The sequence below is a fragment of the Lissotriton helveticus genome, chromosome 7 (genome assembly GCF_964261635.1).
Source record: "Lissotriton helveticus chromosome 7, aLisHel1.1, whole genome shotgun sequence".
In the NCBI taxonomy this organism is placed as follows: domain Eukaryota; kingdom Metazoa; phylum Chordata; class Amphibia; order Caudata; family Salamandridae; genus Lissotriton; species Lissotriton helveticus.
This window is the reverse complement of record NC_136068.1, coordinates 393826953-393851641: the sequence shown is the minus strand read 5'-3', so window position 1 is coordinate 393851641 and position 24689 is coordinate 393826953. Positions and strand designations below refer to the sequence as shown.

The window sequence follows — 24689 nt, the reverse complement described above, 5'->3', positions numbered from 1 at the left end:
TCTGCGCCGTGTGCCACAGTATTGCGGTAAGTTTTGTGGGACCCACCAGTTTGCGTACCTTTCGTTGGTAGTATAGAGGGGCTATTAAAGTGTTGGTGCCTAACTGCGCCCTGTCTGCTTGGAATGCCGGGTAGCTCTGGGGAGCATGCAGCCACTGATTTATGGGCTTCCACTGCGCCGCCCAGTAATACAGTTTCAAATTAGGCAGTGCGATCCCCCCCTCATACCAGCCCCTATGCATTTTAACCTGTGCTATGCGTGACGGACGATTACTCCACAGAAGACCAGCCACCAACGCTGATACTTTCCTGAAGTATCCTGGTTCCACCGGGTACGGCGTATTTTCTAGAATGTCTAAAAAACGGGGCAAGGACATCATCTTATAGAGTGCTGCTTTACCCAGCATTGTTAGAGGCAGCCCTGCCCAATACGCAACGTCCTGTTTAAGCCGCTCCAAGGGTGGCATCAAATTCTTCCGGGCAAATTCTAACGGATCCATGGTGACATGGACTCCCAAATATTTAAAGGAGGAGCCGGCTACCTTCAAGGGGCAGTCTGCGTTTAACGCCGGAATTGGGCCCCTCAAGACGTACAGTTCCGATTTAGTCCAATTCAACGTGTATCCCGAGACTTTCCCGAGGTCATCACAAAGGGCCAATAGCGCTGGAACACTGCACTTCGGATCCGTCAGGTACACCAGCATATCGTCCGCGTATAGTGAGAGGCGGTCTTCCCACCCCTCTGCCCAGGATATCCCTTTCAGCAGTGGAGTAGTCCGTATCAGGTTCGCTAAAGGTTCCAAGGCGATTGCGAAGAGCAACGGCGACAGAGGGCAGCCTTGTCGGGTGCCTCTCTTCAACGGGAATGTTCGCGAAATGTGGCCATTTGCTACCACATGTGCCACTGGTTTGGCATAGAGCAGCCTGACCCATGCTATGAACCTAGGTCCGAAACCCGTTTGATGGATTTTGTGTGTTCCACCACTGCAGAGAGCGATGAGTGTGGCTGTCTACCAACACGAGATCGGTCAGCTGACCCGGTGTTTGATTCCACTGACGTGCTAATCATTCTTGTAGAGGGCCCACGTTTAGTCTTGCATGAGGGCCTATCGTGATGCATGATGCCATCATCCCTAGTAATTGCATGAATGTTTTGCCTGAGAAATACTGGTTGACTTAAAACTGTTGTAACAGTGTCTGTAAATTCTGAATCCTGGCTGGACTGGGATATGCTAGAGCCATGTGAGTGTTTATAATGGTTCCTAGATAAGGTTGTGTCTGATTGGGTTGAAGATGGGATTTCTGTATTGACTGTGAATTTCAACAGATGTAGAAGATTTAAGGAAATAGGAGTGTGATGCACACATTTGAGATGTGAGTTGGCTTTTATGAGTCAATCGTCTAAGTATGGGAAGACATGTATTTGTTGTCGTCTCAGATGCGCCGCTACTACTGCTAGACACTTGGTGAACACTCTGGGTGCAGTTGTTACTCCAAACCGAAGTACTTTGAACTGATAATGATTTTTCCCTATCACAAATCGGAGGTATTTGCGATGTGCTGGGTGAATGGGCATATGAAAGTATGTGTCCTTTAATTCTAGAGTTGACATAAAGTTGCCTTGTTGCAAAAGTGGAAGTACTTGCTGCAGAGTGACTATGTGAAAGTGTTCTGACAATATGAATACGTTTAGCGGTCTAAGATTGGTCTTAACGAACTGTCTTTTTTGGGAATAAGGAAGTATAGTGAATAAACTCCTGTTCCTTGTTGTTCTATAGCTCCTTTTGTCAGAAGAGCTTGTACGTCCAGTTTGAGTAGATGCTTGTGTTCTAAAGACAGTTTGTTAACACACGGCGGATGTTGGAAGGGTTGCTTGTTTGTTCCAGGCAGTAACCATGTTGAATAATATCCAACACCCATTTGTCTGTTGTTATCGACTGCCAATTGGTAGAAACTAATGTGGTCTTCCCCCTAAAGGTGATGAATTTTCAGGGGGAGCTGATATCAAGTCACTGTTTGTCATTAGCGGGTGGGGTACGTGAAGTTGTAACTCTACTTCTGAAGTGGTTACCTCTGTATCCACCTCTATGAAATCCTCTAGAGGATGGATCTGTGCTTGTGTTTTGTATGAAGATATGGAGGCATCTGTATTATTTTTGGAGCCCCCTCTGTAGAAGGAGTGACAAAAGGAACCTCTATTTGATGGGACTGAAGGGCACCCATTTATTTTGACACTTCTGGGTCCTTTTTTATCTTTTCTAGCGATTGGTCTGAGGTCCGAAAAGATGTTCTTTGTCGAATGGTGCATTAAGAATAGTCTGTTAAACCTCTGGTTTAAAACCAGAAATTTGGAGCCATGCTGCCTCATTAGTAAAATGCTGATATTGATTGCTCTAGCTGCAGTATCTGCAGCATCTAAAGCACATCTAATGGGTGAATTAGAAATAAGCTTGCCTTCTTGCACTATTTGTTGGCCTTTTTGCTTGTGTTCTTCTGGAAGATATTGTAATAGTTCTTCCATTTCATCCCAATGTGCCCTATCATACTTAGCTAATAGCCTTTGAGTATTGGCTATTCTCCAATGATTGGCTGATTGGGCAGCTACTCTTTTTCCTGAGGCATCTATTAACTTTGATTCCTTATCAGGAGGAGGTGCTTCTCCTGAGCTTTGTGAATTTGTGAATAAGCTTTGCATTTTTTATCTACTCTAGGTGTGAGGTTATGTAACCTAAAAGGATCGTTAAAGATTTTGTCTGCATGCCTCATTATGCCCTTTAACATGGGCAAAGACTTAGATGTTCTGTGTGTATTTCCTAGAGTTTCAAAAAGTAAATCATCTTCTAGGTCTTCTTTATGTAAAGTGACCCCATGATAAGTGGCTGCTCTGGCAATTCATTCTTGATATGTTTTATTGTCATCAGGAGAGGAAGGTTTGGCTGGATACAAATCAGGATCGGAGTTTCCCGGTGGATCAATGTTATAGTCATTCCATGGGCCAGGCAGTTGATTATAATCGTCTTGATTATCAGCTATATCAGGATCTATGTTTGGAGACCCTGGAGGTGTAATGTCCAAAGGTGGTATGACAGGTAGTGGTGGAGAGGGTGGAGTGGTTGGAGGAATATTAATGGGACTAGTGGCTATGTCCTTTTTCTTCTTCAGAGGTGTTCTATACTCAGTGTGTATCTTCCTTTTTGGAGGTCGTATCACTGGTGCAGTGGTAATGTGTCCAGTTTTAGGGTTAATGTGGATTCTTTTCTGTTTAGGATCCAGCTTGTGTTGCATTTGCTCCAGAATCTTCTCCGGTGGCTTTGAAGGAGCATCTTTGTCTTTTGGTGCCAAGCTAGATTTGTCTCTTTAATGAGGGGGGTATAATCTTGGCTCGATCCCAAACAGGAAGGCTTGACTTTCTGTTTCGGTGCCGAGCTGGAAGGTGGGGCGTTGGAATTGGAGTCTCGGTGCAGACCATGGCCTGATGGCAGTGGTGGCCAAGAAACCTTTGGCTTGATTGGAGTGGGTTTCGTGGGTAAAGGAGATTTGGTACTTACAGCACCCTGTCCAGGTGGAATGTCATGGGACTAGAGTTCTATCTCCAACTCCAAATCAGACCCCTGAACGAAAAAACCACTTCTAGTTCCGCCGCCTAAGCCTCCATCTCTTCTTGTTCGGCCTCTACGCCAAAGATATCAGGAGTTTCTTCGATAGACTGTCGCTGCATGTCCCTGCGTCGAGCTGGACGGTCTCAGAGTCTTTTTCAAAGGGAATGACCTACACGTGTCGCAGTCTTCCTCTTTATGCTCCGGGGAGTGACAAAGGTTCCAGACCTTATGAAGATCGGTAAACGGGCATTTAGAATGGCACCTAGGACTGATTTGGAATGGGGTTCATTCCATCGGTGGAAGACAGGATGCAGGATCTTCGAGTTGAAACTGGAGAAGATCTATGCCCGAAGGCCGCCGATAGAGTTTTTATGGATAATGAAAGTTTTCCGAAGTTATTAGACACGCAGAAGATGGTAACAGGATCGAAAACAATACCGACGAGGGTAGAATGAATTGCGCACCAAAGGGATCCAGATGGACTGTTTTAAATCGGAGCGCAGCAATACACGTCCGAAGCCGATGGCGCAAAAAAAACTATCTAAAATGGAGTCGATGCCCATGCGCACTATCACCGAAAGGAGGAGTCAACTTACTTTGTTACCAACAAAGGATACCAACCAGGCCCAGGCTTTGGTTCTCCTCGATCTCTCAGCCGCCTTTGACACGGTTGACCATACCATCTTACTCTCCCGTGTCGGGGCGGCGGGGATCGGGGGTACCGCCCTGGTATGGCTATCCTCCTTCCTGAGGGACCGCACCCAGGCTGTTTGCCTGGGTGATTTTTCTGCGGACTTCCGGAAAGTTCAGTGCGGGGTCCCCCATGGTTCCTCCCTTTCACCTCTTTTGTTTAACCTCTATATCGCCCCCCCTTATTTTTTCGTTACAGCAAATGGAGGTCAGCGTGTTCAATTATGCGGATGACCTCCAACTTGTTTTCAATCTGTCCTCTTCCTCTTCTTCTATTTCAAACTTCCAGTCTATTATGATTTTTATCCGGGACTGGATGAACTACAACCACCTGAAACTTAACCCGGATAAGACCGAGTTGGTGTTGACGGGTGGTTGCTCCAGTCCCTGGTCTCCTCTTTTCTGGCCCCCTTCCCTAGGTTCTTCCCCGGTCCCTTCTACCTCAGTTAAAACTTTAGGTATCAAACTTAATTCCCAGCTCACTCTTCACTCCCAGGTTAGTGCTGTGGTGTCCTCTTCTTTTTTGTCACTACGCACCATCCGCAAGGTATCCCGCTTTTTTTCCTTTGATGCCTTGAAACTGATCATCTTGGCGATGGTTATTTCCCGCCTGGATTACGGCAGCGCCTTATATGCAGGTATTCCTGCATATTGTTTAAAGCGCTTGCAGCTGATCCAGAACCAGGCGACACGGTTGGTGTTCAATCTTCCAAAATCCCACCACATAACACCTCTTCTTAAATCCTTACACTGGCTCCCTGTCCGTGAACGCGTCCAGTTTAAGCTCGCTTCTATCACCTTTCAAGCACGACTGGGCGCGGCTCCGGCCTTTATCACATCTGAGATCGTTCCCTATGTTCCAACTAGGGAACTACGATCATCCACCCAATCCCTGCTGTCAGTCTCCCGTTTCCGGAGGAAGAAATGGGGAGGATCGAAGTTCGCGACCCTTGCCCCAGTCCTGTGGAATTCCCTGCCTCTAGAACTTAGATCTCTAACTCTTTACCCTCAATTCCGGAAAAAACTCAAAGCCCATCTATTTGCTAAATCTTTCAACTAGGTCACTTTCTGCTTTCATTCCCTTCTTCTTATTTTCTGTTATTCCTCCTCTGGGGATCTGTCTGTTACAGCGCCATGAAACCGCTGGTGAAAGTGCGCTTTATAAATATTTTAAAACTCAAACTCAAACTCAAACTTTGTGACTGCTAAGACTTCTTTGACGAAAAACAACTTGCAAACATCGGAACCCAACTCTAGAAAGAACTATACGACTAATTAATTGTCAATAAATAAAAATGTAAAAGAAGAAAGCAGTTTCACTTAGATAACAGAGAATCACATCTTCAAAATACTGTATAAGTACGCGGACTGTGATAGAAGTACCACTGCAATGCAACAGCTACATGTGATAGTTGACAGAAAAACAAGTGCTGGACAAAAGTTTTAGCAGAACATTCTAAAACCAGAAAAGCAGTTCAGAAGTGAATTATGGAAAGATTTCAGAAAGATATCAATAACTTCCATTAGAATCAGTGGAAATTCAAATCAGAAGCACAATAGGTGCAAATTTCAAACGCAATGGCAACTGAAGAAAACAAGGCAACTGGAAAACATAACCTCTAATTTTGTCTTATGGATAAAACTCGATCATACCCAACTGATGTTATTTATATACATAAGGTTACTATCCTAATGTTTTACACACACTTGTATTATGTAAACAAGTATGAAAAACTGCCTCAGAATCATTCAACAATCACCGTAAAAAAAAGAAGCAATTAACTGTCTCACAATCTTAGTGGGAATCAGCTGTGTCAAATTTGCATAACTTGTTCCACACCTTTTTAACTCCAAGGATATCTTCAATGAGTGTAGCAGTTTGTAGAAAGGTCTGTTTGTTTGACATAAGTGTAAACAGAAACAACACAAAGTCACTTCTTTCTGCCAACCGCTTGGTGACACCTTCAGTCTAAGCAAAAAAAATAAAAGGAGAATTAAAGAAGGTTTAATAAAAACACATAAGAATTTTGGCAAACTTACATTTGGCGAAGAAAGGGTTGCCTGTCAACATTCGACTTTACACATGGGAGATCTGCTTCACGATGCAGATACAGTGTAACAATAACACCAGTAAACGTTACTTCTCCTGTAACAAATTTATCACAACTTAAACGGTCGAAAAACATGAAGAACAATCACAGATCGTCCCCTCAAACTGCCATGGTCTTCGCACATCAACCCCTCTGCCTAGCCCTAAACCTCAGCTTTAAATATATAAACACCAGTTTAGGATTAAGAAATAGCTACTGGAAAACAACTGAGAGACTAGAAATCCCATACTGTCTCAGAAATGTAAACAACTGTTTTGAAGCCCAATAAAGCCCAACGGCTCACGGGTGTCATTTCGCTACATCAGACATTCCCACCCACGACAAAGACATGGAGGATAATCAATACAAACTGGGTCCAGCTGGCCGCCAATTATAGGTGTTCTAAAATTAGTGTTGCTCCAAATAATATGAAGCCTTTTTTGATCACAAAAGATTTGAATCCAGCATTGTGTCCTTCCTATCAATTTATGTACCAATACTCCAAACTATTTGAACTTTCTACACTTTATCGAGTGTGCGGTTTTAGCCTGGTTAGGTAGAAAGTGAGTAAGCAGAAGTGGATGGGTGCTTGTAATTCAAGAGAACATTTGTTGATTAATGACATGGCAGCCTTCACACATTCCCTAATCTAGAAACAGAATAGCAAGTGTAAAAGTTGCAGATCATTGCTGATGCTTGTTTCCCAATTCTAAATCAAGACCTGAGGCGAGGATTATGTGGTTTCTTCTCCACTTCTGATTAACAGGAGCCACAAGGAACATTAACATAACAAGAAAATTACTTCTCTCATGAACACCACGGAAGGTAGAAATAAAAAACATTCCTATAGCATCCAATCAATACTGATTATCATAATAAAGTCCTTTTCCAATGTTTATGGTCTCTGGAGCAGCCATCAGATAAGGTCTTGAGCCTCTACTCTGGACTCAATCTTATTTATGCTTGTTTATGTCTTTATTGTTGTGAATGTATGTTAATGCTCTAAAGAGATGCACAATTGTTGGGAATTTGCCTTTCTTCCGCCACACAGGAGCATTTAGGCTCTTCCGAGCAGTTGATTCCAGAGGTGCAGTGTGATGCCCCAAGTTGCCGCCAGGCAGGGTTGGATTGGTAAGGCAGGCATGCAGGCATTGGGCGAGGGGCCGGTATCTGAGTTCCAGCTGTGGGCTGCTATTTTGGGCAGCCTGGGGTGCCAATTTGTGCAGTGTTTGTGGTGTTCAGATGCCGCCAGCGGCCCAGTGGGTGCCTGAGTGGCCTTTCTAGAGGCAGATAGGCATCCATTAGCTCCCTTTTATTAATGAACGGAGGTGACTGTCATTCCCTTTCTCTCGCTGGGCCGGCCCATTAATGTATGCATATTGAGCGGGGAAGGGTGCCTGAGCCGAAGTGGCCTCACTCGTTTTCAAGTGTGTTTCACCAGTGTGAACTAATCAGTGCATTTTATCTAAGTGAAGTTAAGAAAATAGGCCTCTACAGAGAGACCCTCCTCTTCTTTTCATAAAACTCTTTCAAAGCAGTGATTTGCGGAAAGGCAATTTGCAAATGTGGGCCACTTTTTTTTTGCATGCCCAGGCCTATTGTTGATCCCAATCCAACCCTACTGTCAGGAGGCACACTTCAAGTGTCCTGGGTGCCGTGGTCTCCACGTGCAGGCCAGCTTTAAGTATTTCCTGGATTTATGCTGGTTTAAGCCATACACTTGGGATTTTCTCTGCCTAATTAACTTTCACCCCCTTGCTCGCGGTAACGGTTAACGTCCCTTCAAGAGGTCTTCTCTAAGGGTGTGGCGCACAGTGTGTACCACCGACTGCTAAAGGGTGCTGTGCACTACTACAGAGTGCAGTGCTCCTCCCGAGCTTCTCGATCGGTGCGCTTTAAAGGGAAACTGATTGGAGCATGTTGAGCAGCTGATCACAGAACGTCTGCTACCCGCTGGGCTAAGAGTGAGATGCCCTACAGAGCCAGGGTCTGTATCAAGCCCAAGTGCTTTTTTCGCAGCACTCGAGACTCTCTCAAACGCGCAGGTCTGTAAAATTCTTGTATTCTTTTGCACTGCCCAGCGCTTACTAGAATAAACACACCCAGGGCCTCCCCAGGTATCTCAAGGGCATGTGTGTGTGCCGTAGAGACCCTCATTACCTGTGTGACCACCGTTAAACTGCGGTTGATAATCCTGCATCCAAAACCCCTGGCATGCAGGACGATGTAGCCTTCTTCATGGAGAAAGAGCAGGCCCAATACTTTCCACTGGATGATGAATTCTGCAATGTGGTGGATGAATCCATCCACAAAGCGGTGTCATACGCCATGGAACCCTTCAAGAGGAGATTGCAATGGCTGGCTGCTGCCTATCCTCTACCCTCCCTTGTGAGGGAAGGCTTTCACACCCCCTTAGTCGTACAACCTTGTGGGCCGCCACCTCCTCTGCCTGGCAAGGCCAAGGCGAAGTGCCAAAACACCAGGGGTAATGATGCCTTTGACAGGCTCAAATGGGCCTTTCTGGCCAGCATCCAAATAGCCCCAGAATGTTGTCCCCTGCAGGGAGCCTGGATGTATATACTTCCCCTCCTTACGCAGATCCGGACGCTGATGGCTCACACGTGGTGTCTGATGGGGACGACAAACCATCCAGACCTTGACGTCACTCCTCCGAGGGTGCCACTCCGGCCCCTAACACCTCTGTCATCCCTGACAGTGACATGCTGGACCCTGATAATGTGATACATCCTAAATCTTCTGAATGGGTCTCAGCCCCCAAGTAGCCTCCAGTGGGGAGGCCAGACTCAGGAAGCCCCTTCATAAGGAAGTCTGGAACTTCCTTCGGGCGGAATGCCCCGTCCTTTCTATGGAAGGTAATGTGGTGCTCATCCCAGAGCTTGACCCTAAAATGACGACCTTCCTTGAAAAGTATTTGCGGGACCTAAAAAAGGTATTGACCAGTCCTGGTGGGCATACCAGGACAAACGCCTGTAACCAGGCCCCTCACAAGAATTTTAGACATGGCTGAGGACACCAAGGCGTCAGGGTCCCTCAATACACTAGAGGCGCTCTCGGGCTAGGCCCAGCTCTCTATTATATTGTTGGACAATGCGGACTGTGCCCGGTCCGCAGAGCACTGAGTATTTTTGATCTAGGTCAACCTCGAACTAAGGGACCAAGCCTCGTTGGGGGGGGGATGGGGGGTCGATGAGTGTGGCCCTGGGATGCCTTTTTGGGGACCCCTTCATCAGGGAGTTAGGGAAATTTGCAGCCATCTTTAATTGCCTGGGTAAGGCGCAAACCTTCATTAAGCGCATCTTAAACCCTAGGATTTTCTTGGGGGTCAGCAGTGTTTGGGGGCACATAGGCAGCCACCCCACAGCACAGCCCTCCTTCAGATGTGAAGGCAGATGGGCTCAATGGCAGGACCAGTCGATTTGGCGGTTTCTATCCCTCTAGAGGTGGATCACGCCTTTGTGGTTCCTGAGGTACACGCAGAGGGCAGTCCGCCCAAGGATGTTCTAATGGGGAGTCCAAGGTTTCCGTCTCACATGGCAGTTGGGGGCAGATTGGCCCAGTTTCAACACAACTGACAGGAGATTACTTCAGATGCATGGGTGCAGCAGACCATGCAAGGGTTTCAGATAAAGTTTTACGGCTTCCCTTCTCACACTAATCGTCCACGCCCCCTTGTTTTTCCCCAAACAGAGGTTATCCTCATAGACGTGTCGGTTGGTCACATGCTGGAGAAACAGTCCATCGATCCTTCCCACCTTCATCCCCCACGTTTTCTGAGCAACCTTTTTCTGGTGGAGAAGCACGATGGGGGTCAACGCCCGGTTCTCAACCTCAAAGAGTTAAATGAGAGGTTGACCTATCGCCACTTCAGATAGAGGGGATTCACCTCCTGAAGATTTGCTACGTCCTGGAGATTATATGGTGCGCCTCAACCTCAAGGATGCATACTTTGCGATCCCGATTTTACCACTTTATCACAGGTTCCTACAGTTCCAATGCAGAGATCAGTTATTCGAATTTACTGCTCTCATTTTTTGTCTATCTTCGACTCCTTGTTCTTCACCAAGGTTCTCAAGCCAGTGATGGAGCACCTGCGGTCCCAGGGAGTTCACCTGACCATCTACTTGACTACCGCTTACTGATAGACCAAGATCCTTGACACCTTTCCGAACTGCAAATGGTGGTGTCCTCCCTCAACTCTCTGGGCTTCCTCATCAATGCAAAGAAGTCCCACTTTATTCCGACTTAGTCCCTCACGTTCCAAGGATTTGTCATCAACTCAGTAGAATCTTCTCTCACTCTTCCTATAAGGAAGCTGTCAAAGATCGGGTATACACTATGCAAAACAGACAAAAGCCAAAACACCCCTACGCCATGTAGCACAGATAGTGGGTCTCCGCTATTCCTCTATTCAAGCGATCTTCCCAGGTCCCCTGCACTTCTGAAGGCTTTCCACCACAGAAGCGGCCTGTCTTATGGGGAGTTGGTGTCCCTTACTCCAGACGCCAAAGAGATGAAGCAGTGGTTCTCCTACATGGACCCATGGAGGGCAGGGTCATATTGGGCATTAGTCCGGACCTTATTATCGAGGCTGACACCAGCATGACAGGTTGTGGTGCCCACTGTGAGAAGTGATACACAGCTGGCAGGTGGTCTTCTCAGGAAAGAACCCTCCACATCAACTGTCTGGAGGTGCTGGTGGGATTCTTCACAGTCCGATGCAGGACCAATGACAGGATTCAATGTTGTGTCCTTCTGGGGATTGACAACGTGTCTGTGGTCCTTTACATCAACCATTTAGGAGGGACGAAATCTAAGTCTCTATTGGACAAGGGGCAGGGATTTTTGGGAATACGGTCTCGCCCACAAGGTCTCCGTGACAGTGGAACAGCTTACCGATTCCTCCAATATGGTGGCAGACTGGAACTCTAGGTATCTTCAAGACTCCAGTATGTAGAAACTCGATCCAGAGATATTCTCATCTCTGACCCGCAGATGGAGTCCTTTCATGGTGGATTGATATGCCTTCTGCCTGGACCATTAGCTGGACTGGTTCTTCAGTTGGATGCCGGATCCATTGGCTGCAGCAAAGGATGCATTCCTGCAGGATTGGAGTCCGGAGCAGGGGTACGCTTTTAGCCCGTTCTCGATGGTAACTCTACTTTCTGCATAGGTTCGGAGGCAAAATGAGAGCTTGGTCCTGGTGACGTCCCTTTGGAAATTTCAAGCATGGTATCCAGTTCTGATGGAACTTTCTTCGGATTTTCCCATACTTCTACCCCTATATCCAGATCTCCTAAGATATTGACAGTTCGGGGAATCGCCACAACCTGGTGGTGGATCAGTCTTTCTGCCTTATAGCATTGCGGATTACCAGAGGAAATGGCAAGTCCTGGTCCTTTCGCAACAAGTGAAGGCTCTCCTTGCAAAAGCATGGGCATCTTCCATGGTACGACGATACAAGTCTGCCTGGTCCAAATGGTCCAGCTGGTGCATGCAACGGTATCTGTATCCTGTGGGGTCATGAAATGTCCAGGTGTTGAATTTCCTATCGGACATGGATGTAAAAGGAATGGCTTATAGGTCAGTAAATTAATTTCAGCCTGCGATTTCAGCCGGCCATGACTCTACTAAAAGTCTCCCCACTGGGGAACATCCTCTCATGAGAGTAGCAGAGATGCATTAGGTTATATGGTCCCCCAGAACAGAGATATTCTTCCCTCTGGGATGTTAATCTAGTGCTTCATATCTTTCTTTCTTGGTAGAGTAAATATCACTCATGAAAAAAACTTTCAGGTAAGTTGACCATGTTACTTTGCTTGGCTTCTGTTGTAGAAGTTTGGATATATGGGCTCAGGAGTTTAAAGGTAGGAGTTTTACCCAAGATGGGGTTCCTTTTCACATTTCAAAGTGCACAAAGATGCATACTAAAATAATTTCTTATCCATCCTTTCCGGATACACAAAAGCCGGTAATTGATTTGGCTACGTTGGTGGTGGGTAAACTTTGAACTAGCATAATCCTTGCCTCCGGTCCAAACATAGAAAATTTTCCTTTACGACAGCTAGGACATTTTTCATTCTCATATTTTCTAAAATAATGAGGGTCAGCCTAGCATTAGGGTTGCCCCTTTAGTCCTGGTCTCAACAGCAGGAAAGCAATAACAAGCACTGTCATCAAACGTCAACCATAAACATGTTTGGTAAGTGTGCATCCCTTTGCCAAACCTTGTCCAGTTAAAAACACTTCCCCATGATGTTTACGTCACAATAAAAGTAATTCAAGATTGTCAGTGTTGTCTGAGAAATAATCAAGCGTATTAAGGCACAAACTAAGACGACAAAGATAGAGAAACATTTTACCTCATAGAATATACTTACACAAATACATGTAGTGTACAAAATACTTAGGCAATCCTTTACCAAGTCGTCGCTTACTGGAATACAAAAAACATAAGAGGGTTACAATTTATATCATCAACCTGTAATCGCATTCATTTACTATTAAGGCTAGAAAACAAGACAATTGTGTACTACGGAACTCAAAATGTATCACCCAAATTAACCTTTCTGGACTATCAAGGCTGAAAAGGGCTAGAAAAAGGCTTTTACGATAAGGTACCAAAGATTTGGAAATGTAAACCAGTCACTTAACTTTTAGTGTGGTTGGCTCTCCATCCTATGTACAGTTAGTTCAGTTGAGATACCAAAAGGGACAGGGAAAACCTTATGATTTGTAACTATCCTACCTGAGCTGCATGTGTTTGATTTCTTGAGTATATCACTAAGCATGTATAAATTGGATAATTGGTCTGCTAGTTTGTTCAAATAGTGGTGTAACATTTAAGTACTTCGGACGTGGCCTGGAAAAATAGAAACAAGGACGTAGCTTTCAGAGCTCCCGTTCTGGCCTGCGCAAATCCTGCAGCCGACTAACCTTTAGCCGCATTGGACCGCCAAACAGACTACCACTGCTGTGGGAACCCCGGTGGACGATTTGTCGAGCAGTGGGGTGACTGTAAACCCCACAACCTTGGGGGACATCAGCAGCCTGGCAGGGAATTCTTGTACAGGAGACCAGACCAGTGACCCAGAGTGCTGTAGAGAGAGCAGATGCTTCATAGGTGTGCTGCTGGTGGCTCATGGGTGTGCAGGGACAACTCTGAACTGCAGTTACACCAGGCAAAATCCGACAGTGAGACGTGGAGCCGCAGACACAGCCAGTGAACTAGAAATGCCAGTAGGGAACTGTGATCCGCTGACATTGCGGAGGAGACAGTGGGCCTGGGGGAGCAACTGACACCTGTGGAGACCCCTGCTACTACACTTCTATGAGGCCTGTGGACCTCAACCCTGTGTCCCCTGCCCTCCGTGCCCTCGCTGGGCCTTTGTTGGATGAGGCCGGGGCTCTGGGGGAGTTCGAGCGGCCACTGGGAGTAAAGCGTTCCAATTTGCCGACGACCCGGTGGAGTCTGCGGTGCTTGAGAGGTGTGACCTGAACGCTGTGAGGGCCGGCCGGACACCATGAGCTGGGTGCTTTATCCTGCTGGTCCCGTGACCAGTACACTGGTGCCAGGTGAAAAAAGTGGGTGCCACTGCAGTCCCTGAGAGACTGTTTTTTTAAGAGGCGGAAAGGCCTGTTGCAATAGCCGTCCTCACAGGTGAGCTCAAACGGATAAGGAGCTGAAGTTGGGCCAGAGAGGCCGAATCATCTGGTGCTGCTAGGTGGTGGATGTGGCCAGTACTCGCACCCCCCCACCTCACTGGGGATCAAAGGGTGGGACCTGCCTGACTGTGCCACCTGGGAAGAAGCAGGCGAATGTGGCAATGCCCCTGGAAGCACGTATGAGAGGCTAGCGGGGACGGATTCTGGACCACTGTGTGGAGTTCACGTGGTTGGGATCTGGCTTGCCCCTGCAATTCCTCCCGTGCAAAGATAGGCCGCAGCATGGGGCCCAGCAGACCAAGAAGGACCAATTCACAGCCCAGGGGATGTGACCGGCAGATTGAGAGGGAGGCCTGCAGGAGCCACGATGCCCTACCAGTGCTTAGATACTGGACGCTATTGAGGCATTAAGAGAGACTGTTCAAGCTAAGATAGCGGCTGTATCTCAGGATATGGGCCTGCTACAGGCCTGCTACGTCCTCCATAAGGTGGCGGAGAGGTCACTGGCCACACAGCAAGATGTGACTAAGCTTCAGGAGGTGGTCACCGCCTTGTGGAAAACGGACTGACCTCTCAGCTAGGACTGCCACTTTGGAGGAGAGGGCCAAGGATGTGGAAGGATGATCCAGGCATTGCAATCTCCGGTTTGTTGGCTTTCTGGGCGATGCGGAGGGACAGACTCCAGAATTTTTCCTTGAGCGTTGGGTTGCATTGACGATCCAGTCTGCTAAGCAGTCATCCCTTTTTGTGATAGAATCTTAATAATCGCAAAAATATTCAACTACAGGGACAGAATGCCATACTGCAGTCGGCTGGGGATCCTACATTTGAAAATCATGTGATCCGCATTTTCCAAAATTATACACGATAGGTGCATCAAATACAACAGACTTTTGGGAATGTGAAACAAAAGTTGAAAGCAAAAAAAAAAAAAGAAATGGGACTGTGTTACATGCTACTCTACCCAGCACTCCATTATGACTACACACATTTCTTTACCACACCTGAGGCGGTGTGTGATTGGCTAGAGATACGGGGAGATGGAAGGTCTGAAGGTCTGCTGGGAGACCGTCTTGGACAGATTGGCAATTTGGCCAGTATGTTATGTGATAAATATGATGGTGTGCGGCTGAGCAGATTGAGCTGAGTAAACGTGATGGGTCACTCCCTCCAGAATTTTGGTTGTTTGGCACCGAGTGTGTGTGGTGGGGGCGACAGAGTGGTGGCATTGAGTTTTTGCAATATGCCAAGTTGTCTCGTACGGATCGTGAGGTTTGGGCAGATTTTCCTGTACAGCCAGCAGAATCGTAGACACTCCGGCTGCTGCTGGATCCTGGTTCCAGTAGCGACATGATATCCCACATTTATAAAGCCTTGAAGGGAGACTGCAAGGCAGATATGACTGTGGTCCATAACAGGTGGACAAGTGACCTACCTGAGCCACTTAAGGAGGGCGAATGGATGAGAGCCTGTGTTCAGATCAGGGAAGTGGCTAGTAACGCACAGTTCAAACGTAACCAGTTTTATTACCTGCACCGAACGTAATCAACACCACAAAGGTTACACAGGATTAATACGTCGAGATCTGCCGCATTACCCCAACAATCCTAAGACACTGGGGGGGGGGCCCTTACCGCACATCCTCTGGCGGAACGACTGGTGCCCTTGCAGGTCCGCTGCTGGAGAGCGATGATGCTGTTATAAGGGAGAAAAAAGCAGTTCATTGTCCTGATCGTACTCCGGACACGGCGGTGCTAAGATGGCAGCCGTGTACTGAAACAAAGTCCTCCATTCGCTGAAACAACAGAAATGCTGCAATCTGGATTCGAACAGCAGTGCAGAGAGCCAGAGCTCAACCCACGACAGGGGACCCAGAGGTGATGACCCAAGTGGAGCGACCTGGAACAACAGGGCCCCACCAGTATACCCTTGCATCAGTTTGCGCTCAAGATGGCGGCCCATGAGGCAACGGTGAGGCATGGTGAAGACAGAGGAGGAAAGCCGAGCGACACAGAGCAGCGGGGAACGCTGCTTGTGGGAGTGACGATTGGCAGCTGAAGCGCACACCTTGGGAACGGTGCCACACCACTGGCGGTAGTAGCGAGGAAGCACTGTGGCTAGGACCTGCTGAATATATGAGCAGCTGGGAGGTAGCTCGAGAAGCGAGGTCGCGGCAATCCTGCGCAACAGAACTGGTGAGGCTGGGAGACTTCTGGAGTCTGCCTGTGCTGCGCTCCCCTCCTGAACGGAGGACTGGTTACCGCGTAGCGTAGCTGGAGTGTCGTGGTGCAGTACTCGCCAGACGCTGTAGAAACCACTGGCCGGCGAGCCGTTTGCCTCGGACTTTGACCCGCAACAGTGAAAGGTGAGGTGAAGCTTGGACTCGGCCCTGCTGGGTGGCAGCAGTTCGGCTGGCGGCTGCGGGACGAGACTGCTGACTGGCACTAGGTACTCGCTGGGGAACTTTCTGGCGACGTGGGATTCCTTGGTGGATACTGGCGGCCCCTGAGAGGCTCATATCCATTGTACACAAGCTCTACACAACACAAAAGTCCCTCTTTTCAATACCAGGGAGGCCGAGCTAACGGACGCCATACTGCGGTGTTACAACACCTGCTGGTTGGGGGACACGGAAGAGCAGAGAGATGGCAGATCCTCCACAGGACACCTGGGCCTCCATACTTGGCTGTGAAATTGACGACCTACGAGGGCTCCAAGACATCCAGAGACTTATTGTCGCAGAACTCACGTAGGGAAGAGTATCCTGAATAAAGGGGTTTGAGGTCCTGCGAGTTGAAGAAGCAGAGCACCATATCGAGGATGACGAAGATGTACCCGGGAGTCGAACAGAGAGGGCTCCTGAAGACCCTACCCTAGCCGACATCATGCAGGCCATCACCTCATTGGGAGAAGCGCTCGAGACAAAAATTGACGCAATAGGGACAGATCTCACCTTGCTAAAAGATGACCACCGTAAACTTAAGGAGAGAGTGACCCTCAATGAGAAAGCCATGAACGAGGGCCTGGAGGCGGTCTCTAACCTACAGCGCGTCTTGAAAACAGTGGAAACTAAGATCAAAGTGTTGGAAATGAGAGCTGAAGATAGTGAAGGGCGCTCACGTAGAAATAACCTGCGTATCATGGGAGTCCCAGAACAAGAGAAAGGGGCTGATGCTGTCCAGTTGCTGGAGAATTGGTTAAAGGCGGAGGTGGCCCCGGAGGGTCTCTCCCTCCTTTTATGCACTTGAACGTGCCCACAGAATCCCGGCCCGACTGCCCAAACCCAGAGTCCCCTCCCCGCCCACCGGTGGCGAGGCTGCTCCACTATCGACACTACATCCTGTAGCGAGCACGGGAGAAACAAGACCTGCAGATTGAGAATAGTAAAGTGATGATCTTCCCGGATTTCACCAGGGAGGTGCAGCGCCAGTGAACCGCCTTCCTGGCCGTCAAGAAGAAACTGCGCCAGCTGCAGCTCCCCTATGCTATGCTGTTCCCGGCACGCCTCTGGGTGACTGATAAGGCAGAGACGCATTTCTTTACTACCCCCCATGAAGCTTGGGAACGGCTGGAGGCCCAATGGAACGCCCGATCTTGTACCTCATCACCGGGCTCGTCCAGGCGGGAGCCGAAAACACTCCTTCACCTCCTCAGAGAGCTCCTTCGCCAAAGGGCGGAAACTGGAGTGTGATAAAGATGTGCAAGCGGTGGCGGAGATTAGCCATGGAGACACGAGCCCGAACAGTAACATCATTGAACACGAAATGGACAAATCTGACGGCTCACGGTTGAGTAGTGTGCATGAGGAATTGGATGCCGAACTCCTGGACATTACTCCTCAAACTGCAGACAGCATAATCTGAGGACCACATGTCAGGTCGTATGAATAGGGATTGCCTATTGCTGGGAGATGCCCTTTACTAACACTTGCGACCACTGGTTGTAACCTGGGGACACTATTGGAACAGTGGGGCCACTACCTGATCTAAGAGTGTGGGAGGGAGCCTGTTGGAGATTTAGGCCCAACAGGGTCAGCTTACACCCGTCGTTTCTTATGATTCACGGTTTGTGTGCCTTAGTTTGGATGGGAACTTTTTTGTGTGTACCTGTCGTGGGGAGGGGGAGTTGGAGAGTTTTAATGGTTGAGGGGATTTGGTCTGGGGCCAGGCATGTTGTGGGGTGGTGGGGGGGACTATTTTGAGAAAGACTGTGGCTCACACAATGCGACTCACCACAGATATTAAATGTATCTCTTGGAACTCTAGGGGGATGCACACCATGACCAGGCGTCATAAAATACACACATATCTGGTCAGGAGAGGGGTGCAGATTGCACTGCTACAGGAATCCCACTTAACGCAAAAAGAGGGAGCTGCATTACAGCGCCGGTGGAGAGGGCAGGGGTTTCATACAACATACTCAGCTTTTGACAGGGGGACTCTGGTCTGGGGGGCGCGGGAGTCCCTTTTCAGTGTGTTAGACAAATAATTGATACAGAGGGCAGATTTATGGTGGTATCGGTAAGATTAGATGGACGGGATATAGCAATAGGAAGTATCTACGCCCCTAATGTAGATCAACCTGCATTTCTAGAGCAACTATCACAGACACTAGCGCCGGTTTTGACTGGTTCGGTGCTCGTAGGGGGGGGGATTTCAACTGTATTACTGACGTCACCCTACACCGTTCCTATCCGCCGCTCCCTGACGCTCCCACACAGAGTTGCTGAGGCTAGGTGAGACAGGCAGTGACACTGGGGGTTGACGGACACTGGAGAGCTCACCACCCAGGGGAGAGAGAATATTCTTACTTTTCTGCCTTACATGAGTTGCACGTTCGATTAGAATCAATACTGTGCTCCCCGGATGTTCATGGAGGGGTCACCCTGAGTGAATACTTGATTAGGACGATCTCTGATCACAATCGCCTGCTAATGTCCTTGGACTGGATATGGACTAGGCCTACAATCCCGAGCTGGTGGTTGAGACCGGAGGTGCTGGAGGATCAGGTGTTTTGTGCTACAATAGGCACTCCTATAGAGGATTCTTTCCTAACTAACGCCAACACAGCAACAAGCCCACTCATTGAATGGGATGCTTTTAAAACAGTTATTAGGGGCCAATATATTGGAGAGGCGGTAGGGGTGTGGAAGGTCCTCCTGTGTGTAGTACAGAACGCAGAACAGCGCCTTCAGGAAGTAGAAAGGGATAGACCGGAGGGGGTTGGACCGACCAGCTGATCTCCTTGCGGCCAGAGACACGTTGCTGACGCAGGTGAAAAGGTTGCGCTGCTTCAATTACAGGACCTACACGGCCCGGGCCCATGCTGAGAGAGATAAGTATGGAGCGTTGTTGGCTTGGCTGGCCAATCCGGCACACAGAGGGACGTCGATCCTGGAGCTCCAGGGGAGGAACAACAAGGTCTATTGTAGCCAGCAGGATATTAATCGCCAGGGATTTTTAGAAGATGTAGAACTTCCTCAGATCGATGATGATGCGAAGAGACTCTTGGAAGGGAAGTCGAAATTGGAGAGATGCGAGGGGCCATAAACCACATGGCCAGGAACAGGACTCTAGGGAAAGATGGGCTCCTGATTGAGTTTTATTCCACATATGTAGACATATTGGCTCCCCAAATGACTGCCCTATATAATAGAGCGAAGCGAGACAGCTATCTACCCGCTTCAACGAGAGAAGCAGTAATCTTTCTGCTTTTAAAACCTGGCAAACCAGCTTGGGATCGCACTGCATATCGACCCCTCGCCATGCTCAACTTAGATTATAAGATATTGAGTCGCATTTTTGCGAGCCGACTGATGATTCACATGACGACGCTCATACATGTGGATCGAGCAAGCTTTATTTCATCCAGGAATACAGCAATGAATATAACTAAACTGCTAAGACTACCGGATGACACCACGTAAAACAAAGAAGAGGCTAGCATTTTATCAGTCGACTTTGAGAAAGCTTTTGATAGCCTCAAGTGGCCGTATGTTTTCAGCGTCTTGAGAGCGTTCAGGCTGGGTGAAGATTTCGTAGCCTGGACGGCAATACAATATAAGAATTCTACTGCTAGAGTTTGAACGGGAGGACTGATTTCGGAGGCCTGTGCAGTGGGCAGGGGAACGAGACAGGGATGCCCGCTATCTGCTCTCTTGTTCGCGCTGGTGGTGGAACCTCTAGCTGTGTATGCAAGATCAGGCTGCTACTATCCGGGATTAGAAATGCTGGGCCAACCCAAATTTATAGCACTACATGCAGACGAACTCCTGATGTTCCCAGCTAACTCTGAGGACGCCTTACAGGGAGCCAAAGATCTGTTGGGTAGACTGGGAAGAGTTGCGGGACTTAAGGTCAACTGGACCAAGACAAGCCTTTTCCCTGCTCTAGCAGGGAGGGTTGGCCCACTAGACACTACAGGAATAGTGTGAGAAAATAGATGCAGGACTTATCTGGGTGTTAAAATATCCCACAACCCAGCAGATTTATTAGAAGGTAACATATGGCGAGCGATACGAGGCACCAAAAGTAATTTTGAATTCTGGGGGACCCTCCCGCTGTCAGTGGCGGGTAGGGTGGCACTGTTAAAGATGGTCACACTACCTAGACTACTCTATTACTTCGGATCGCTAGCACCCTGGATCGCGCACAAACTTTTTGCCCATCTCAACACCATGATCACAGGATTTTTATGGGGCTCTGGGAGACGCAGAGAGGCGCTCACCACCATGATGAGGCCCAGGGTGGAGGGGGACTTAGCGGTGCCGGGTTTTGAAGCTTATTACCAGGCAGCTCAATTACATTGGTTCACCTAGTGGAAGGTGGGACAACTCCGGAACACAGAGGACCTTGGGAGCTCGGATCCGGGTTTGCGACTCCTATCCAGCGTGTTATTACGTCTCCCTTTGAGGGATGGAGAATCCCCAGCAGACCGAAGGGCGATGCGCCGATGCTGGAAGTGGGCTTGTGGGCGAGCACGTATAAGATCCCCGTATGTGCCAGAGATCCCGCTGCTGATCTGAGAGGCGCTGCCCCATGGCGGGGACTGGCATAGGCTACGAGCATGGGAGGAGGTGGGGATATCTAATATTGGAGATCTCTATGAGGACAATACCTTATTCCCTTTTAATGATTTACTAGAGCGATACTACCTCCCCAGATGGGATCTCCCTTTACATGCTGCCCTGACAGCAGCTATCCGTAAACATTGGCGAGAGGGGCTGACAGAACCTCTGACTTCCCTGGCGTGTCAGTATATAGTAGTAGCAGCTGGAACGATTAAAGCAGTTACTTGCCTCTACCGATGCCTTACGCAGGAGAGCCGACGACCCCTGACGGCCCTGCGTCTCAAATGGGAAGCGGACCTAGGCGTGCCCATAGATGAGAAACCGTGGGGAGAATTGGTAGAACGGGCTTGGAAAAGTTCTAGAAATGCTTCCATCTGATACACTTTTTTGTCATCCACAGGGCAAAAAGTTCTAGAAATGCTTCCAGCCGATGCACTTTTTTGTCCTCCACAGGGCGTACCTTACCACAGGTAAGATTAACAAATATTTTGGGGCCCGATCCGCCTGCCCACAGTGTAACCTGGAAAACGCGGGGTTCTTACTTATGTTCTGGGACTGCTTGCTACTGGGAGAGTTCTGGAGAGCGGTAGTGACTAGACTAGAAGACACAACAGAACCTGACATAGCGCTGACACCAGGGTATTGCCTCCTACACTGGTACCCTCACAATGCCAGGAATAAGGTCACTAGCACATTTATAGACCTGGAGTTGTGTAGTATTCTGGTACCCTATCAATGCATTACATGTTTTATCCCTTTCTACCCCAGCTTGTGTTATATACTACAAGTTGGTATTACCCAAAAGGGAACTTACTAGCCATTGGAAGGCGAAAAATGTCCCTAGTGTACTGAGATGGACAAGGGAGCTTATAAAGTGGTCGGACTGCAAAGGGATCTTTAGACTGCAAATGGCCCAGAGGACTGGAAGTGAAAAGACACTGGAGGCGGCGAGAACGTGGGTGGCATTAGTGTCGGTTTTAAAGCAGCCGAGCGGCGATAACGAAGCACCCCCTGACGGGGCAAACCCAGATGTGGGGAACTAAGTGCCTGATTTATTGAATGACCATGATGTCCGTCCGTCTACTAAGGGGGTACAGAGTCTGACAAGCCCGAGGACCCTAAACTGCACTATGTGAATCACCAATTCCTTGCACTAGAGCAAGGCCAATGCCTCCTGGGGAGAATAGGCTCAAGGTTAGTGTGTATGGATGTAGACGGCTATTTGTTGGAATCAACTTGTAAGTTCAGGTGTATCTCTGTAATGCTATTGATTGCTATATTACCAATTAATACAAAAATCTGTTTACAAAAAAATAAAGGACCTGGCATTGCGATGGCTATACGTGGGGCATGCCAAAATCATGTCCCATTACTCAGAAGTACAAAGTCATGACATGTCAGTCTCCCAACGGTGCCGCAATGTAGACAACGGTATGGCGGTTTGCAGGCAAAGTTAGTCTGCCACACACCGGGTGAGGTGCAGCCCCTCTCCCATGACATGTAGATATTGTAGTGTGAGACGAGTCGGTGGTTCCTGTGTGACATCTCCCAGAGTCACTGTAATGTGCCTATCCAAGAGGTGTGACTCGTATCAATGTCTCATACGAGGACAGGATACCAATCTTAGCCTGAATTTACTAGGTGTGCATTGAGCCAAATGTAGTGGGTCCACCTAAAAGAGGTCCAGCCCTATACTGTTGAAAAATTCTGCCTAAAAAAGTATAGTAAAAAATAGGACTTTTTACAAACAAATGTCCTCCATTCCCAAAACAGCAATACTCTTTATGTGGCAATAGGTTCTGATATTTCAACATTCATAATGTTGTTAATGACATGTTACTAGATTCCAACTCCAAGCTAATCAAGTTATTAGCTTACGAAGATTGGAAGAGAGTGAGCTGAGCAGCAAAATAAGCTGTGACCACAAGAGATATCAACTTGCTGGTTACACTGGTGTTTGTCGATTTTTGGTGGGTCATGAAATGCCAAACAATAAATAAAGGTGCGTTTGAATTCTGCATTTATTTTGTCACATTTGCTGTGCTTCAATGACGGATGTCAAATCTCAAGCTATGTCTTCTGACAAATTGCTGCTTGTGATTTTAAACATGGGGACTGGTATTTACAAACCCCTCACACTTTGCAGCCAGAGAAAGAAAAGTAATGAGAATTATATAACTATCTTCCTGGGGTGCAGAGAGTGAAGGGACAGCCTACAAATAGTCAATTTTTGTAACACATAAAACGTAAATCGCATTAAAAGAACTGTGCCATTCAGCAGTTGAGAACGAAAAAACAAAGTACATATTTTATAAGTAAATGTGATGGAAACAAAGATTTAACTAGAATCAAAACAAATTCAAGACTCTTTTTCTTGGTGATGTACAAATTATAAATATTCACCAAAACCAAATTTTAACACATCATTTGAATTTAATATAGTTTTATCAACTGGACTGTACATGCGATTTTCGCTTTTGTCTTATCAATATTAAGTATCTTTTCCACAGGAACCACTGTTTTCTTAAAATATCTATCTAAAACAGGCAAGTAAGTAAGTTTTTATCGTTGGCACGATTTTTAAAGAATATTTGTAAGTTTCAAAAATCGACACTTAGAAACTTTTTCAGCAAAAAGCAGGCAATGATATCCTATGGAAGGAAATTCAAGTTACTGGTAAGTACGGTTAAAATTATTTTTCAGGGTCAGCACTGGGCTAAAAGATGCAGTACTGAGGTCTCTCCTGATAACAGGTGAATAAATCGGAATTCGTTGCTCGGCTGATTTTAGGTGGTTATTTTAAAGTTCCAAAACTTTTCCAAGTGAAACCAGTCAATGTTAGCCTATGGAAGAAAAGTGAGTTAACTGCTTTTAGGGAAGTACTCAACTGGTAGAGTTAAGGTTCTGGGCATAGACTCAGGGGTCTCCCAGGGTCAGGTAGGTACAGTTGGTACACCCTCAGCGGCACAGGGGCAGCCGGGTGCAGAGGTAGTTAGGCCCAATGTTAACCAAAGAGAGGCAGGGGGCCTTCGGTTGGTGGCTGCTGGCTAGCAGGCCACGTAGCTTTGGAAGCTGGGCTCCTGGTTACTTGCTCAGGACAAATGGGGAAGTAAGATAGGACAAAGGTTGCACTGCCAGGGGCACTCGGGCGGCTGGATGCAGGGTGCTTTTAAGCCATCGGGCGCTCAATGTTATTCAATGGAGATCTTGAAAAGGGAACAAAGGCTGCAGGCTCGGGGACAGAGATTCTTCAGGAGCGACCGACACTTCGAGAGGTAAGTTGGGATCTTGGAGGATAGGTAGGCACCACGGAGTTGGGCACAGGACGCCGGGGGGGCCCCGGGTGCAGGGTTGTCTTTTGACGTCGGGAAATCTTACCCTCTGCTGGTCGCGGTTGGAGGAGTCCCTGGTTCTGAGGCTGCAGGCGTCGTCTGGGTTGTCGAGGAGGGCCCTTGGGCACTGGATTCCAGGTCAGAATCGCCAGGGGGGGATGTCCTCAGGGTCTTTGTCCACTCAGGCACAGGCCGGGCTCGGCGGGTGCAGTGTGCTGGAATCGCGG

General features: G+C 47.9%; 1 protein-coding gene across 2 annotated transcripts in view; it reads right to left on the bottom strand.

Annotated features, from left to right (window-relative positions):
* TRPC4AP (transient receptor potential cation channel subfamily C member 4 associated protein) overlaps window positions 1-24689 on the bottom strand; it is a 766986-nt gene that overhangs the window by 590968 nt on the left and 151329 nt on the right. For both annotated transcript variants that reach the window (XM_078652243.1, XM_078652242.1), the window contains exons 5-6: window positions 12777-12832; window positions 6129-6257 (exon numbers count right to left, since the gene is read on the bottom strand). In XM_078652243.1, the coding sequence (XP_078508369.1) occupies window positions 6129-6257; window positions 12777-12832 (185 nt within the window). The remainder of the gene's footprint in view (window positions 1-6128; window positions 6258-12776; window positions 12833-24689) is intronic.